Raw genomic sequence first — 14058 nt, 5'->3', positions numbered from 1 at the left:
TGACTGCAGGCAGGATTTGGAAATTGAACCAGTCTATACTGGCTGATAACCTTGAGTTATAAATATTCAAATTGCTGTTGGTAGAAAAAAGGCCTTCCCACCCCCTGCTTGAGAGTGTTAATACAGCAGGAAGAATCTATTTGATTTAAGTGTAATAAAGTATCATAAAATATAACTTGCTGAAATGGACAGAAAGACCAATTTTACTAAAAATATCTGTATCTTTGCCTAAATTTTAAAACACATTTCCATTTATTTTTAGAATTGGACAAAAATGAGTCTAAATATTACCTCGATTAGTTCGAAAGTTTTTTTCTTTTTCCCAAAATTGAAAGAACACCACAGTTAAGACATTAAACGATGCTATGTGCTATACTGGGTCCCTTGAATTTCAGACTTAAGAAACAATTCTCATACCTATTTGCATATCTTAATGTATTGAGAGTATTTTCACAGGATGCCATTCCTGGAGAGATTGTGGCAATCTAGGAAGAAGATTTGGAAGTTAAGAAAACATAAATGAGCAAGACAATAATACTGTTAGAAAACTTATTTGTTAACCCCACAACAGTATTTAAAGTTCTCGTGATGTTCTTCTGAACTTGTAACATGCCATTTCATACCCACCATCAGATAACAAACATGAAGCCTGGTTAACACACAGCAACTGTCTGAAGGCATGAGGCAATCATCAACTCCAGCTGAAAAGTTCAATGAACATCTAGAAGGAAGCAGCCTGCGGGACGGCCGGACACCCAGCCTTTGCGGCCTGTTAGTGGCAGCACGCGCTGTAGCCGCCACACCATCCTCTACTGGATGGACCAGGCACCGCATCTTAAAACGCTACTGTATTCCTCACAAGGAGAAATCAAGTTGTTGCCATTGAGACACTTCATGACTTTCTGCAAATACCAGGTAGTTCTTTCTTCAGGATTAAAATGAAACAAGCTGTTGAACTCTATGCTAGGTATATGCTTGCAATGAATGAATCCCAATTGAACTTCAACTGTGAATATGCAGCAAGGTGGAGGAATCCACCATGGGGGTAGGGTTGTGAGAGGGGTAGGGGGAATCCCAGTGCGTATAAAACTGTATCACATAATACAATATTATTAACAATAAAAAAAAAAAAAAAGAAACAAGTAAAAACGACAAGCACGAACTCACCATGCAGGTCCGGGAGTTTTCGCCTATGAAGGAGTCCCTTAACACCTGAGTGAGTTTACTCGCCCGGAAAGGAGTGTGAGGTTTATTTCTACCTAAGGCTCGGATGCACTCCTGCAAAACAGGCAAGCAAGCCTCACAGATTAGACTGTCTTAACCAAGAGAAATCCTAATGAACTTAACAACCTTATTGCTCTAACTTTTAACACTGAAGGTCTGGCCAGCTCTGAAAATAGAAAAGCAGTTTTACAACATTTTAAAGATGTTAATAAAGTGAATAACAAACCAACTTTACAATTCCAAAGGATAATCCTGGAAATTATGACTGTCTAAACCTTTTTAAAAGTGACAAGCAGTAGGATTAACTATAAACAACTAAATTTTGAAAATGGCACTTTGGCATACTGGGCTATGCCCCAACTTATGGCACTGGCATTCCATATGGATGCCACTTATGTCCAAGCTGCTCCACTTGCCATCCAGCTCCCTGCTTGCAGCCTGGGAAAGCAGCGGAGGATGGCTCAAGCCCTTGGCATCTTGCATCCATGTGGAAGACCCAGAAGAAGGTCTGGTTCCTGCCTTTGGATCAGCTTAGATCCAGCTGTTAAGGCCACTCCCAATCTCTCCTCTTTGTAGCTCTGTCTTTCAAATAAAAATAAGTGCAAAGAATGAATTATTGTGTTTTTTTTTTAACCTTGTGTTTTTTTTTTTTTTCCCATGGTAAAGGAAGAAATACAATGTGCACAAATGACAACTAGGTAGACTAAAATCTAAAACTGTCAAGGGCAAACAGAGTGAATTTTAAACCTCTTTTTTAAGGTAAAACTATTTTGCACTTGAATAAATGAAATTCAAGTCAACAGTGCGAGATCCTTCAGGACTGAGTGCGCTGTCCTCACCTTGAGTGCTAAAAGGCTCTTATTAATCTCAGCACCTTCCAGCCTGGTCTGCCTGTCCGCACTGGAGGTGTCGGCTCCTCTTTCGTTTCCAGCCAAGTCAATGAGAGAAAATTTGCCATGTAGTTTTCCTTTCCTTCTCAGAATAATCTGGAACACTGCATGGCTCCGAGATGAATGCGCATTTGCAGATGTCTGACCAGATGTTCTACAACGCAATCAAGGACATCTTGTTACACAAAGGCTTTCATTTACTTGTCCAAAGCATGATAGTTTTGTTAGAATAAAAAGCAACACATCCTTCCCCCACAATTTAGTCAATGTTAAGCATTAAATACAGAAGAGACACTTGGTATAGCCAGATTCAAGATACACACACACACACACCCGGCAAACTTGAAATACATTAGCGAGTATGGTATCAGCACAACAGATGTCACTCAAATCTATATGTAACACAAAAATTTATAATGATTTTTATTTCCAACCCACACAAACCATGTTAAAGAACTTATCTGGTTTTTTTGTTTGTTTGTTTTCTTTTTTTTTATTAATTTAATTGGAAAGTCAGACACACTGAGAGGAGTGGATCAGTGGACAGAAGATCTTCCTCTCTATCTGATTTTCCAATAAAAAAGTAATACTAAAAATAAACTGAAACTTCCCTTTCTTAATCAAAATGAGGTTTACCTGCAGCTGTTGCCTATGTCAATGAGTTTCAGAACATCTTCAACACATTTGACCTCACGTTCCTGTAATCCTACCACTTGAACCTGCTGCTTTCCATCTTCCAGAACTCTTAATTTTGTTTTCCTATTTAGCAGGTCAAATACCTGTGAAAAGCCATATTCAAATTAAACTCAATCACCAGAGGAAACATTTCACCAACAAAAATAATATCACAATAATAACACTTAATGAGTTTGAAGACTCTTAATGCTCATTAACACAGCAAACTCACGACGTAAATTCTAAGAGAACATTCCAGATACACAGGAAACATCTCTGTGGGGTGAGTGTCGTGGCATGGCCAGAGACTGGCCGCTTGTCAGAGTGCTGCTACCCGAGTCCCGCCAACTCTGTTTCCTATCCAGCTTCTTGAAACGTGCGTGGAATGGCAGAGAAGACAGCCCATCCACCTGAGCACCCACTGCCCACAGCAGGGGACTCGGAGGTGTCGGCCCCTGGCTCTGCCCTGCCCCAGACCCTGCCACGGCAGCTACTTGGGCTGCGAGTCAGCAGACAGGACCTTGCTCTTCACCTCTTTTTCCGTCTCTCCCTCTTTGTTGCTCTGCCTTTTAAACAAATAAGTAAGTAAAACAAAACATCTGCCATCATGAGGGCTGCAAAGCACAGTGAATAAAGTACATGCCGCTGAGTGAAAACACCCTTAGAAGCAGTAAACGTGGGCACATCTTATACTGTTGTCTAGTTTACTACAAAAGCTAAAATTAAAAATTTCCCCTTACCTTTCCACTGTAAATTTCAAAAAAGGTTGCATATACTTGAAGTTCTAGCTTCTTATAGTTCGGCTTCTTGAGCATTAAAAAGACATCTCGAGCTGTCAAAAACGTCATATACAGGAAACTATTAAGACACATCAAATACAGCAAATGGAACCTTTTTATAGCTTAGCCACCAAACGATTAAAAGTAATCTCCACCAAATGTACCAGACTACACACTAACAAAAAGAGTTTAGAGGACTCAAAAATTTCATGGAAAATGGAATAAAATGGTGTTTATTCTGGCACAAAATTTTTATCCTTGGGCTGGGGTTGAGGTATAATGGGTTAAGCTGCCACCTATCATAGGCATCCCACGCTCTGCTTCCAAACCAGCTCCCTACTAATGTGCTTGAGAAAACAGTGTGCTCTGGGCTGTGTCCTCGGGCCCCTGTGCACCAGCGTGGGAAGTGGGATGGAAGTCCCGGCTGTGACCTCCCGTGGCCCCACCTGCTGCAGCCATTGTGAGGTGGAACAGAGGATGGATGGAGGAGCTCTCTTTCTCTCTAACTCTGCCTTTCAAATAAATGAAGTCAATGTTTTAAAGAAAGTTGTTTGAAATGTATACCTAGTCTTGTCATAAAATGCATTTTTCCATGAACTTTGTGAAGTGCCCTCATATAGTCAAGATTTCTGTCCTCCAAAACTAACAGTTCCTTGTGAGCAACTGAAAACCTAAAAACGACATCATAAATACTGACTACAGCATATAGCTGCTGGAATAATATCCAAGAATGTTATAAACTATATGAAAAGGACAATTACCTGCTAATGCATAAATTCCTTTAGAACAGTCTTGATTCTTTCCTGAAAAGTCACCACCCATAGTCTGTATTTTAAAAAGAGAATAAAGAATAACAGCTATTATTCAGGAGCAAGTGTTGAGATCTCAGAAGCGAGCTGTAAGGGACAGAAAGTGCAGCTCCACACCAGGACGTAACCTGAATACATTACTTACATGAGTTTTTCCACTTCCAGTCTGCCCATAAGCAAAGCACGTAGCCATTCCCCTTTCGAATATAGTTTCCACCAGTGGTCTAGCAGTAAACCTTCAAAATAAAATCCAGCACTCAGAACATGCTGACAGTTTAAAAAAAATAGGAAAGTTACAGCTAATAACAAAGTTCATTATTAATAAAACTTATGACAAATTTTTAAACAAATCTTCATGAAAAATTTAAATAACTTCACAGGGGTATTTCAAAACGTTCGTGGAAAATGGAATTCAAAAAGCAACTTTATTGGCATAGTGGGTAGGGCTGCCACCTATTGCGCTGGCATCTCATATGGGAAGAGGTCTGAGTCCCAGCTCCTCCACGTCCAATGTTTACGTGCTTGGGAAAGGCAGGGAAGAGTGGCCCACACGGGCACCTTCACACAGGTGGGAAAGCTGGTGAAGTTCCTGGCCCCCAGCTGGCCCCACTCTGGCCACTGTGGCACTATATGGGAAACGAGCTTGCTCTGCTTCTGCTGCTCCCTTGTCACCTCAGCAACTCTGCCTTCTAAATAATCAAATAAACCTTAAAAAAAAAAAAGTAAACTTATTTTGGTGTAAGAAATTTTGAGCCCACATACATGAAGTATCTTTTCAAAATGTTCAAAAGAAAATATCAGAACTTTTGCACAAAAATAAACCTATCTTCTAATACAACTGCTAAAAGCTACTTAAGTTTTATAGTATAGTTTCCAAAGAATGTCCACACTAATAATGATGTCAAAACAACAACAACAAAAAACTACAAGTATCAATTACAATTCTGACAGAAACAGAATCAAAGTATAGTAATTACTTCAAAAATTTACTTTTCATTTCATTCAAAAGGCAGAAAGACAGAGGAAGAGATTCCATGCACTGGTTCATTCAACAAACAGCTGCAACGGCGAAGGCTGAGCCAGGTTGAAGCCAAGAGCCAGGAGCTTCATCCAGTTTCCCACTAGGGTGCCAGGCCCCACACTGTTCGCAAAACCCAAGTGTAGGCCAGGCTGAAGTTACAAGCCCAAACTCAATCTATGTATCCCATGTGGGTGGCAGGGACCCAACCACTTGGAGCCGTCATCCGCTGCCTTTAGGATGCATTGGAAAGAAGGCAGATAGCAAGCAGAGGAACTGGCACTCAAACCAAGCACTGTGATAGGGCATGCGCATATCCCGAGAAGTGGCATCAGCTTGCGGTGCCAAATGCTAATTCCCAGAGTGGTCATTAGCCAACAGAGAAAAAATAGTCAAGGAGGAATCTATAAAAATATTATGTTTAGGTATTCTCAATCAGTAGAAAAGTGAGGATGATCTTGAATGTAGACATGAAAATTTACACTTAAGGAAAACAACATAAATTATGCTTATAGGATATGGAATCTATTGCTTCTTGACCTTTTGGCTAAGATCAAAAGGTCTGATGAAAGGTCTGATTTGACAATTCTGACTCAACAAAAGGATAACTATGTATTATGATGATTACCTGTGAGCAAATTTGTTTAATCCACCATTAGAATTGAGAGAAAAAGGTGCACAGGGAAAAGAAATACAACTTCACCATACAGAGCACTGACAAGTACAATACAAAACAAACCTACAAGTAGAATATTATTACATGGCTTCCCTGTTTTTTCCCCCCAAAGACTTATTTATTCTTATTGGAAAGGCAGATTTACAGGGACAGAAAGATCCTCCATCTGCTAGTTTACTCCCCAAGTGGCCATAATGGCCAGAGCAGACCAGATCCTGGCTCCTGGCTCCCGTCCTCAGATCTGGTCTTGAAAACCAGTAGGAAAGTCAAACACACTGACATTTTCTAGGACAGAGCCGGGAGGACGGAGAGACAGCACCCTTCTCAGTGACTACAAATCCCGCAGGGTACAATGACAAATCCCTAACTCTTCACTGCGTTCCTCACCTTCCCGGGCCAGGCAGACACCAATTCTGTGATCTTCTGTTTGTCACTGACCTCCCCCTTTCCTGGCAAAGCCCAGGGAAGTTGGTATTTCATTCGGTTGTTGGTTTTCTTACAATTTTATAAAGTAACAGTGGTTTTTCTAATTACTACCTGTTGAATCATTTGTTTGGTGGTGGGTTTAGGTTATGATTATAAACCAGACTGAAAGTATGTCACTGTAAAAAACTAGAAAAATGGGAACAAGAAGGGAAGTGTAGGGTGAATAGGCAAGTATCATTATGCTCTCTCTCTCTTTATTTACAACCAAATCTTTGGGTTATTCTCAAATAAGAAAATACATCCACAGAGAGCGGCTAACTGCCCATGTGGATGAAGCTGAACACGTGGCAGGAGCAATCTTCATGTTCTTAACTCTGTATGAAAAACATTTAAAAAAGTTCCTGTATTTGAGAGTCAGAAGAGAGAGATCTCTTCTATCTTCTTGTTCATCCCCAAAGGCCCAAGTCCCTGAAACTCAAGTGAAGCTTCCCACATGATCAATCAAAAAAACTGATTTGGAGTTTTATGACAAACAGTAACTATTAATATTCATTATAGCATCACTACATTTTCTTCTATTTAACATCAGAATGAAGAAACCTATTACACGTGCAGAGAACCACACTAAGAGAAACATTAAGTTTCAGCAGGAAACCAAGATTCTGATTTAAAACAAATGTACCTACCTGTAAACCATTTCATTAGGAGCTGAGTCGTCAAAGGCATAATCAAAACGAAACGTTTGGTTTTCCAGGTACCGTGTTAAATCTACCTTTTGTTTCGGTTCATGCACCATCACGACATCTTTACTAGGGATTGTGATCACGTCAAGATCTTTCATTTGAGTTTCTAAAAGAATAAATGAAAATCAATGTTCAGTAACCCTCACAGCATTTGACTTCATATACAAAACTTCTTTAAGGTGAATTCAAAATAAAAATAGTAAGACCTGTAAGTATAAATACCTCATTCAATAAGACAGAGTATTTCAATAACAAACAAAAAAAAAAAGTCTAGAGTTTTGTGAAGCAAGAACTATGAATGGCGATTCAAAGCACTAACAAAGAGGTCCAGCCACAGCAACACGCACGTCACTGAAAAACGAAAGAACCTAACATTTTAACATTTAACATTTAACATTTTAACATTTTAACATTTTAACTTTTCCAAACCAATCTGATTTGTGCTGTTATCAAAATATAGTATGAGTGGTATAGCTTAACGAGTTTCATACCTTTTTTATTGAGTGGTCGTTTTCTCACACAAACACATATCCTGTGTTCATCAATCTAGAAAAACAGGTATTTTATTTAAGTGAGTGTCAACAATTCTATTAAATCCTAACACCTGCCTAGCACAGATGTATTTCTGCTAACTAACGTGCATCAGACGCTAGGCAAGGTGGATTGTTGTATCAATTATTCACAGTTAATATTCCCTGTGTACTTAATCCTCATTCTTCAGTAGAAAAGGAGATGGACTAATAAGTGAGAACATTTTCCAGCAAGTTTTTGGTTCATCATTTCTTAAGAGTTAGAAAGGCATTTATTTCAAGTAATGAATTAACTAACAACAAACAGGAGTGATGGCGGGCTCTGCAGTCCAAGCCGAAGGGGAAACATGCTTGGAGCTTGGATGAAGTCAGGTGTGGTTGGGAAGGAATATGGCTTTTCCGACATGTGTCTCTTTAGTTGCTCTGCCCTTCCAAAAGGGGACTCTGCTCTGAAAAGAGCCCCATTACACTATAATACAGCAAATCACAGGAGATGAACATGCAAGTGCTGTTTTCTTGGAGAGAACACCCATTGGACAGGGGAAAATGAACTAACTAATAACAATATAAACTTAATGGGTATAAAATCCAAGCGGTTATTTGGAGAGAAAAACAAAACAAAGCAATGGTTCACAAAGACTCTTACAGGATCCGCTGTTGTTAAAGGCCTATAATCCAAACTTCCTCTGAAGTCTCTGATCATGCACATGATCTCATAGTTTGGATTTGTAGCATCAACATCCTATTAGAAAACAGAATACAGTGATTATAGCATTGTGTATGTTGCATCTGTTATACATATGGTTCAAAAATTAAAACAAATTGTGGTATTTGTCATAATGAACCCCAAATTCAAACTGGAGAAATGACCCATTTTAATCATGCTCAGGATTATATTCAGACGCAAAGCACAATCCCATTAGTCTGCACAATCCCATTAGTCTGCACGCATTGATAACTCTAACTCAAAGGTTTCTCATTAAAGCCACCCCTTAATTTTTCCAGGAGCCTGTTACATATACGCCTTAATTTTTCTAGAAAAATGAAGAAAGAGGGGCTAAACCTCTTTTGTGGGTTAAACTGACATCTCCAAAACCAGCATTGTGTCTCACAGGGTCCTTAGCTTGAGTCCTGGCTGCTCTGCTTCTGTTCCAGCTCCCTGCTCGTGCACCTGAGAGGCAGTGGAAGCTGGCCCAAGCCTCGGGACTCCTGTGCCTATCAGGGAGGCCTTTATGAAATGCTATGCTTCCTAGTTGTTTTATTTATTTATTTCTTTTGGAAAGCCAGATTTATATAGAGAAGGAGAGACAGAGAGAAAGATCTTCCATTCATTGGTTCACTCCCCAAGTAACCACAATGGCTGGTGCTGAGCTGATCTGAAGCCAGGAGTGCCTCCAGGGTCTCCCATAAGGGCTCAGGATCCCAAAGCTTTGGGCCATCCTTAACTTCTTTCCCAGATCACAAGCAGGGAGCTGGATGGGAAGTGGCGCACCCACGACATGAAGCAGCACCCATACGGGATCCCTGCGCATGCAAGGTAAGGACTTTAGCCACTAGGATATCATGCTGGGCCTATGTTTCCTAGTTCTAACCTAACCCAGCCCTGGCCATTGCAGCCATCTGGGCAGTGAACAAACACATGGAAGGCATGTCTTTAAACTTTGCCTTTCAAATAGATAATACTTGAAATAGACAGTGGAGGGAAAGAGAAATAGCTCCCATTTAAAACAACTGGCAAAGGACTCTGGAAAAGCTGAAATTCTAGAGAAATTAATCAGTCTTTTCTCAATTTCATAAATCAGTGTTTGAGCAAAGCAGAGACAGATATCTGGTTACAGACACTTTCTGCTTTTGTTGAATCTCTGAAGAAAAAAATCAATCAATCAATCAATCAATCTGGCATGGTGAAATAGCCCTAAAGCATTAGGACACAAAACTTAAAGAAGCAAATGCAAAATAATTTTTTAAAACTAAAGTCACTAAATGCTGAGTACAATTTAATTCTCGAATTCCAAGCTAAGAGAATATATTAGTAAGTTAGACAGTAACAGTTAATAGCTTCTCCTGGTCATGAATGAAAAACTACTGAACAGAAGTTCTATTTTTTAAAAAACACATAAACAGCCTTCCTGTGAATGTAATTTAACCTCATTATCATTACTGAAACTTACTTTTAATTCTGCTCTGTGAAATCATTTTAACCATGGCCTTGGAAAAGCAGAAGTGAGACTCAGAGAAGTGAGATGTATGATGCAGTACTCGGAAGAAGCAGCAGGTGGCACCTGTGCTGTTCCGGTGGATCCCTACTGCACACACTGACTCAGGCTCAACAGAACACTGGGTACACAACTGATTAGCAAAACCTGTGACCTGGTGGGCTGGCTTGGTTAAGGGCATTTGAACATGCTACTAGACTAATAACCTGTTGTTTTACTATGGGAAACAGTATGCACAGATGGAGGAGTTATATGAACAACAAAATTTCTACTATGAAAAGACCTTCAAAGGATTAAAAACCCAGTTAAAATTTGTACTACCACCAAAAGGAAATTCTTCAGGAGCACAATGGAGATCACCTCTCGTTATCCAGTACAAATCTGAAATCAAGAATTTCTTTCTTTCTTCCTATGATGTGTCAAATTTACTAACCATGGAGTTTCTTCTCCCGGGTGAGAGCAGGGTCCAAGGACTTGAGCCATGCTCTGCTTTCTGCCCAGGCCATAATCGGGGAGCTGGTTGGCCTACTATGGCCCCTAAAGAAAGTTCTTTAAGTACATCTCTCAACTACTTTATGATTCGATTCACGTCACTTTCATTGATAGCATCACCTTTGCCTGATGCAGGAACAAAACAAAATATACATTTATGCTACATACCTGGGCTCTTTTTTCTCTAAGTTCTTGCTGTTGCAGTCTCCTTTTTTCTCGTTTTTCTTGTAATTTTTCTACTTCTTTCACACAATTAGATTTCCTACGTGCTTAAAAAAAAAAAAGAAAAGATGAGCTATAGAAGGACAAGTATAGCTTTCCCTTTAGGATACTGCACTTTTTATGAACATTTTATGTATTACTTTACCACATACAGCAAAAAAAGGACACAGTGACGAAGCATGCCTGCAGTGATGACATGAGCTTACTGATGAGCTGCTTTGAACAAATGTGGCCACAGGACAAGATACAAATGAAGAGTCAAGAAAAAATGACTCAACCATACTGATACATGTCATCTCTTGGTTTAGGGTCACGGATCTTGCAATTGATAGGATCAAGATCCACAAGGTTTTCATCTGGCCAGAATTCTAAATCCAAAGCTAGCGAGACACTGCCAATTTTACGTTTAATTTTTTCTTTTTTCTCCAAGACAGATTTGAAAATTCAATTAGCAGACTAAAGTAGTCAGACAAAAACAGAAAATGTTTCATAATTGTATAAAACAAAATCCACAATCCAGTTTGTGAATCAGACTTTACCACCAGGGGACTTAGACATAAGGATGACCAAGAGAGAATACATGTATGCCTAAAGTGACTGAATCTTTGATACATAATTTACATACAAGGGGGTCCAAATTCCTTTTTTGCAGCTTGAACTGGAGAGATATCGGAAACACTACCATTCTGTTGTGCAGAGGCGGACTGCTCAGGCAGCTGAGTGGGCCGGGCACGTGCAGAACCAACCACTGTGTGTGAAAAGCATTCAAATTAAAAAAAAAAGATTAGCAAAAACTGGCCTTGGTAAAAAGAAGACACACCTCAAAAAGACCCGAAATGTAAATGCTACACTATTAAGTTGCCGAATTTTCCACTTCTGTATGCCTTAACAGGGAATATATGAAATTCCTAATACACGGACATAAGCTACAAGCAGTTTTCAAGGTACTATGTGCAGAATCAGCTCCATTCAACGTAACTCCAGCTATACAATGCAACCTGAATAACGTACATAACCAACAGAAAACGATTTTTAACAACAACAGTTATGACTACGAACTTTTTCATTACTTCACGATGAAAAACGATCTCCTTAAAATGCTATGCATAAAACATGAATTTAAACAGATTCTCAGATCGAAACATTTACGCTGTTCAGATGTACACACTGTCAATCTGAAAATGCCTTCACTGACCCTTACTTTCCAAATCTCATTCTCTGCCCCTCAAAATACACAAATCTTCAGTAGAAACCTTCCCAATGTAGGTGTGATAAAATTGGAAAAAGGAACCAAGAAGAATATAAACAGCAAATGTTTAAAGAAATGCATGATTCAAGAGCACAAACGTTGTCCCCCGCCTTTATCCCTGCCAGCCGGCACACCAACCGACAGCATCGGGAAGGCAACCCTGGATGCCAGCAGGGAGAACATTCCTGCTCTACACCTTCCGGCTGCAGCTATGTAAGAGAACACGAGGCTGGTGGTTAATCAGGAACTCTCCGAGCTGCTTCGGAACATAACCACCTTCTCCAGAACATCAAAGAAAACATGGTGCTCAATAATCGTGAAATCGGTCAACTGCTTCCTTCCCCATCACTTCTCTCCAAATACACAACACTATGAGCAAAATAAAATTAATGATTACAATTAAAAAAAAACCTACATTTTATGGGGTTTAGACTCATGACACGTTTTCAGGTCATTTGTATGAATGCCACTGCATTACTAAATCAAGAAGAAATAACATCTTAAAATGAGTCCCACCAAATTTAAATTAATAACATCACTAGGGGTGTTTTAAGGGCATTTTTTTTTAAAAAAATGATTATTTGTTTTTATTGGAAAAGCAGATTTACAGAGAGCAGAGACAGAGAGGAAGATCTTCTATCCACTGGTTCACTCCCCAAATGGCTGCAAACGCCAGAACTAAATCAATCAGAAGCCAGGAACCAGGAGATTCTTCTGGGTCTCCCACATGAGTGCAGGGTCCCAAGGACCTGGGTCGTCCTCTACTGCTTTCCCAGGCCACAGGCAGGAAGCTGCATGGGAACCGGAGCAGCCAGCACATGAACTGGTACTCATATGGGATGCCACACTTGGAGGTGGAGGGTTGCCCAGTTGAGCTATCATGCTGGCCCCATTAAGCAAGTTTTTAAACTTACTTTTATTTCTTTGAAAGGTCAAGAGAAAGAGAGAAGAAGGCGGGCAGCAGAAAGGAAGTAGAGAGATACTAACATTAGACCTGCTGTGCCACACGCTTGTCCCAGTATTCACTTGTGATTTACTTCATTAGAAACTTACAAGAACAGGCAACACTGAGATAAATGATTACTTTACCTCTGTTATCTCTTGGAGGAGGGTCATTTTTAATAGAAGCCACAGTCCGCCGATTCTAAACAAGAAAAAAAAAAAAGTGCTTGCTTTTCATCTCTTCATACGTCACACTTACATTTATCACGATTTCAGCTTGTTTTTTCTTTTTCGAAAAGATGTATGGAAGTATTTTTATTTGAAAGGCAGATTTACAGACAGAAGGAGAGACAGCTCAGAGCTCTTCCATCTGCTGGTTCACTCCTCAAGTGGCTGCAACAGCCGGAGCTCAGCTGCTCCGAAGTCAGGAGCCAGCAACTTTTGGGGGGCCTCCCACATGGGTGCAGGGGTCCCAAGACTTGAGCCATTCTCCATTGCTTTCCCAGGTCACAAGAAGGAAGCTGGATGGGAAATGGAGCAGGTGGAACATGAACCAGGGCCCGTGTGCGATGCTGAGGCTGGCGGGAGGAGGAGGAGCCTCCCGAGCCCCCGCCCTGGCCTGCCGCGGTTATTTCGCACCCCCAGCTAGCTCACTGCTTCTGTGCATCTACTCCAGGGAGAAGCTGTCCTTTCCTTTGTACATCTGTCAACTGCAAATATAAATAAATTTTTAAAAAGCACTAATACAATTCATTTAGGCCTCATAAATATAATTTGATAGTATTAATTTTATCCAACGTTTTTACATACACTGGTGTTCTGATCATGACAAGAGGTCAGGTGTGGAGTTTTTCCACATACACCAGGATGACAGAAAGAACTAGTTTTCTTTTACATTTTTTAAGGATCTATTGAGAAGCAGCGATCTTCCTTCTGCTACTTTACTCTGGAAAAGCCTACATGCAACAGCCATGGCTGGGTTAGGCCGGGTCTCCTATGTAGACGGCAGGGCCTATCCATCAGGGCCATTGTCTGCTGCATTAGTAGGAAGCTGGATTAGAGGAGCAGCAGTTGGGTCTGGAGCAACGGCCTAGTGGCTAAATCCTTGCCTTGTATGCGCCATGATCCCTGTTTCCCATTCAGCTCCCTGCCTGTGGCCTGGGAAAG

At 40.3% G+C, this 14058-nt stretch overlaps 1 protein-coding gene across 7 annotated transcripts in view; it reads right to left on the bottom strand.

The window, feature by feature from the left end:
* Nucleotides 1–14058, bottom strand: part of KIF2A (kinesin family member 2A) — a 62876-nt gene that overhangs the window by 14373 nt on the left and 34445 nt on the right. For 3 of the 7 annotated variants that reach the window (XM_040977587.1, XM_040977589.1, XM_040977590.1), the window contains exons 4-16: nucleotides 13039–13093; nucleotides 11326–11448; nucleotides 10647–10747; nucleotides 8417–8512; nucleotides 7732–7786; nucleotides 7184–7346; nucleotides 4523–4613; nucleotides 4330–4393; nucleotides 3530–3621; nucleotides 2751–2893; nucleotides 2064–2268; nucleotides 1168–1278; nucleotides 418–485 (exon numbers count right to left, since the gene is read on the bottom strand). In XM_040977587.1, coding sequence (XP_040833521.1) covers nucleotides 418–485; nucleotides 1168–1278; nucleotides 2064–2268; nucleotides 2751–2893; nucleotides 3530–3621; nucleotides 4330–4393; nucleotides 4523–4613; nucleotides 7184–7346; nucleotides 7732–7786; nucleotides 8417–8512; nucleotides 10647–10747; nucleotides 11326–11448; nucleotides 13039–13093 — 1367 coding nt within the window. The remainder of the gene's footprint in view (nucleotides 1–417; nucleotides 486–1167; nucleotides 1279–2063; nucleotides 2269–2750; nucleotides 2894–3529; nucleotides 3622–4329; nucleotides 4394–4522; nucleotides 4614–7183; nucleotides 7347–7731; nucleotides 7787–8416; nucleotides 8513–10646; nucleotides 10748–11325; nucleotides 11449–13038; nucleotides 13094–14058) is intronic. The other 4 variants (XM_040977588.1, XM_040977593.1, XM_040977592.1 and 1 more) reach the window with 2 other exon arrangements.

The sequence above is a fragment of the Ochotona curzoniae genome, unplaced genomic scaffold (genome assembly GCF_017591425.1).
Source record: "Ochotona curzoniae isolate NIBS_2020 unplaced genomic scaffold, NIBS_Ocur_1.0 contig_2754, whole genome shotgun sequence".
In the NCBI taxonomy this organism is placed as follows: domain Eukaryota; kingdom Metazoa; phylum Chordata; class Mammalia; order Lagomorpha; family Ochotonidae; genus Ochotona; species Ochotona curzoniae.
This window is presented reverse-complemented; position numbering and strand designations above follow the sequence as displayed.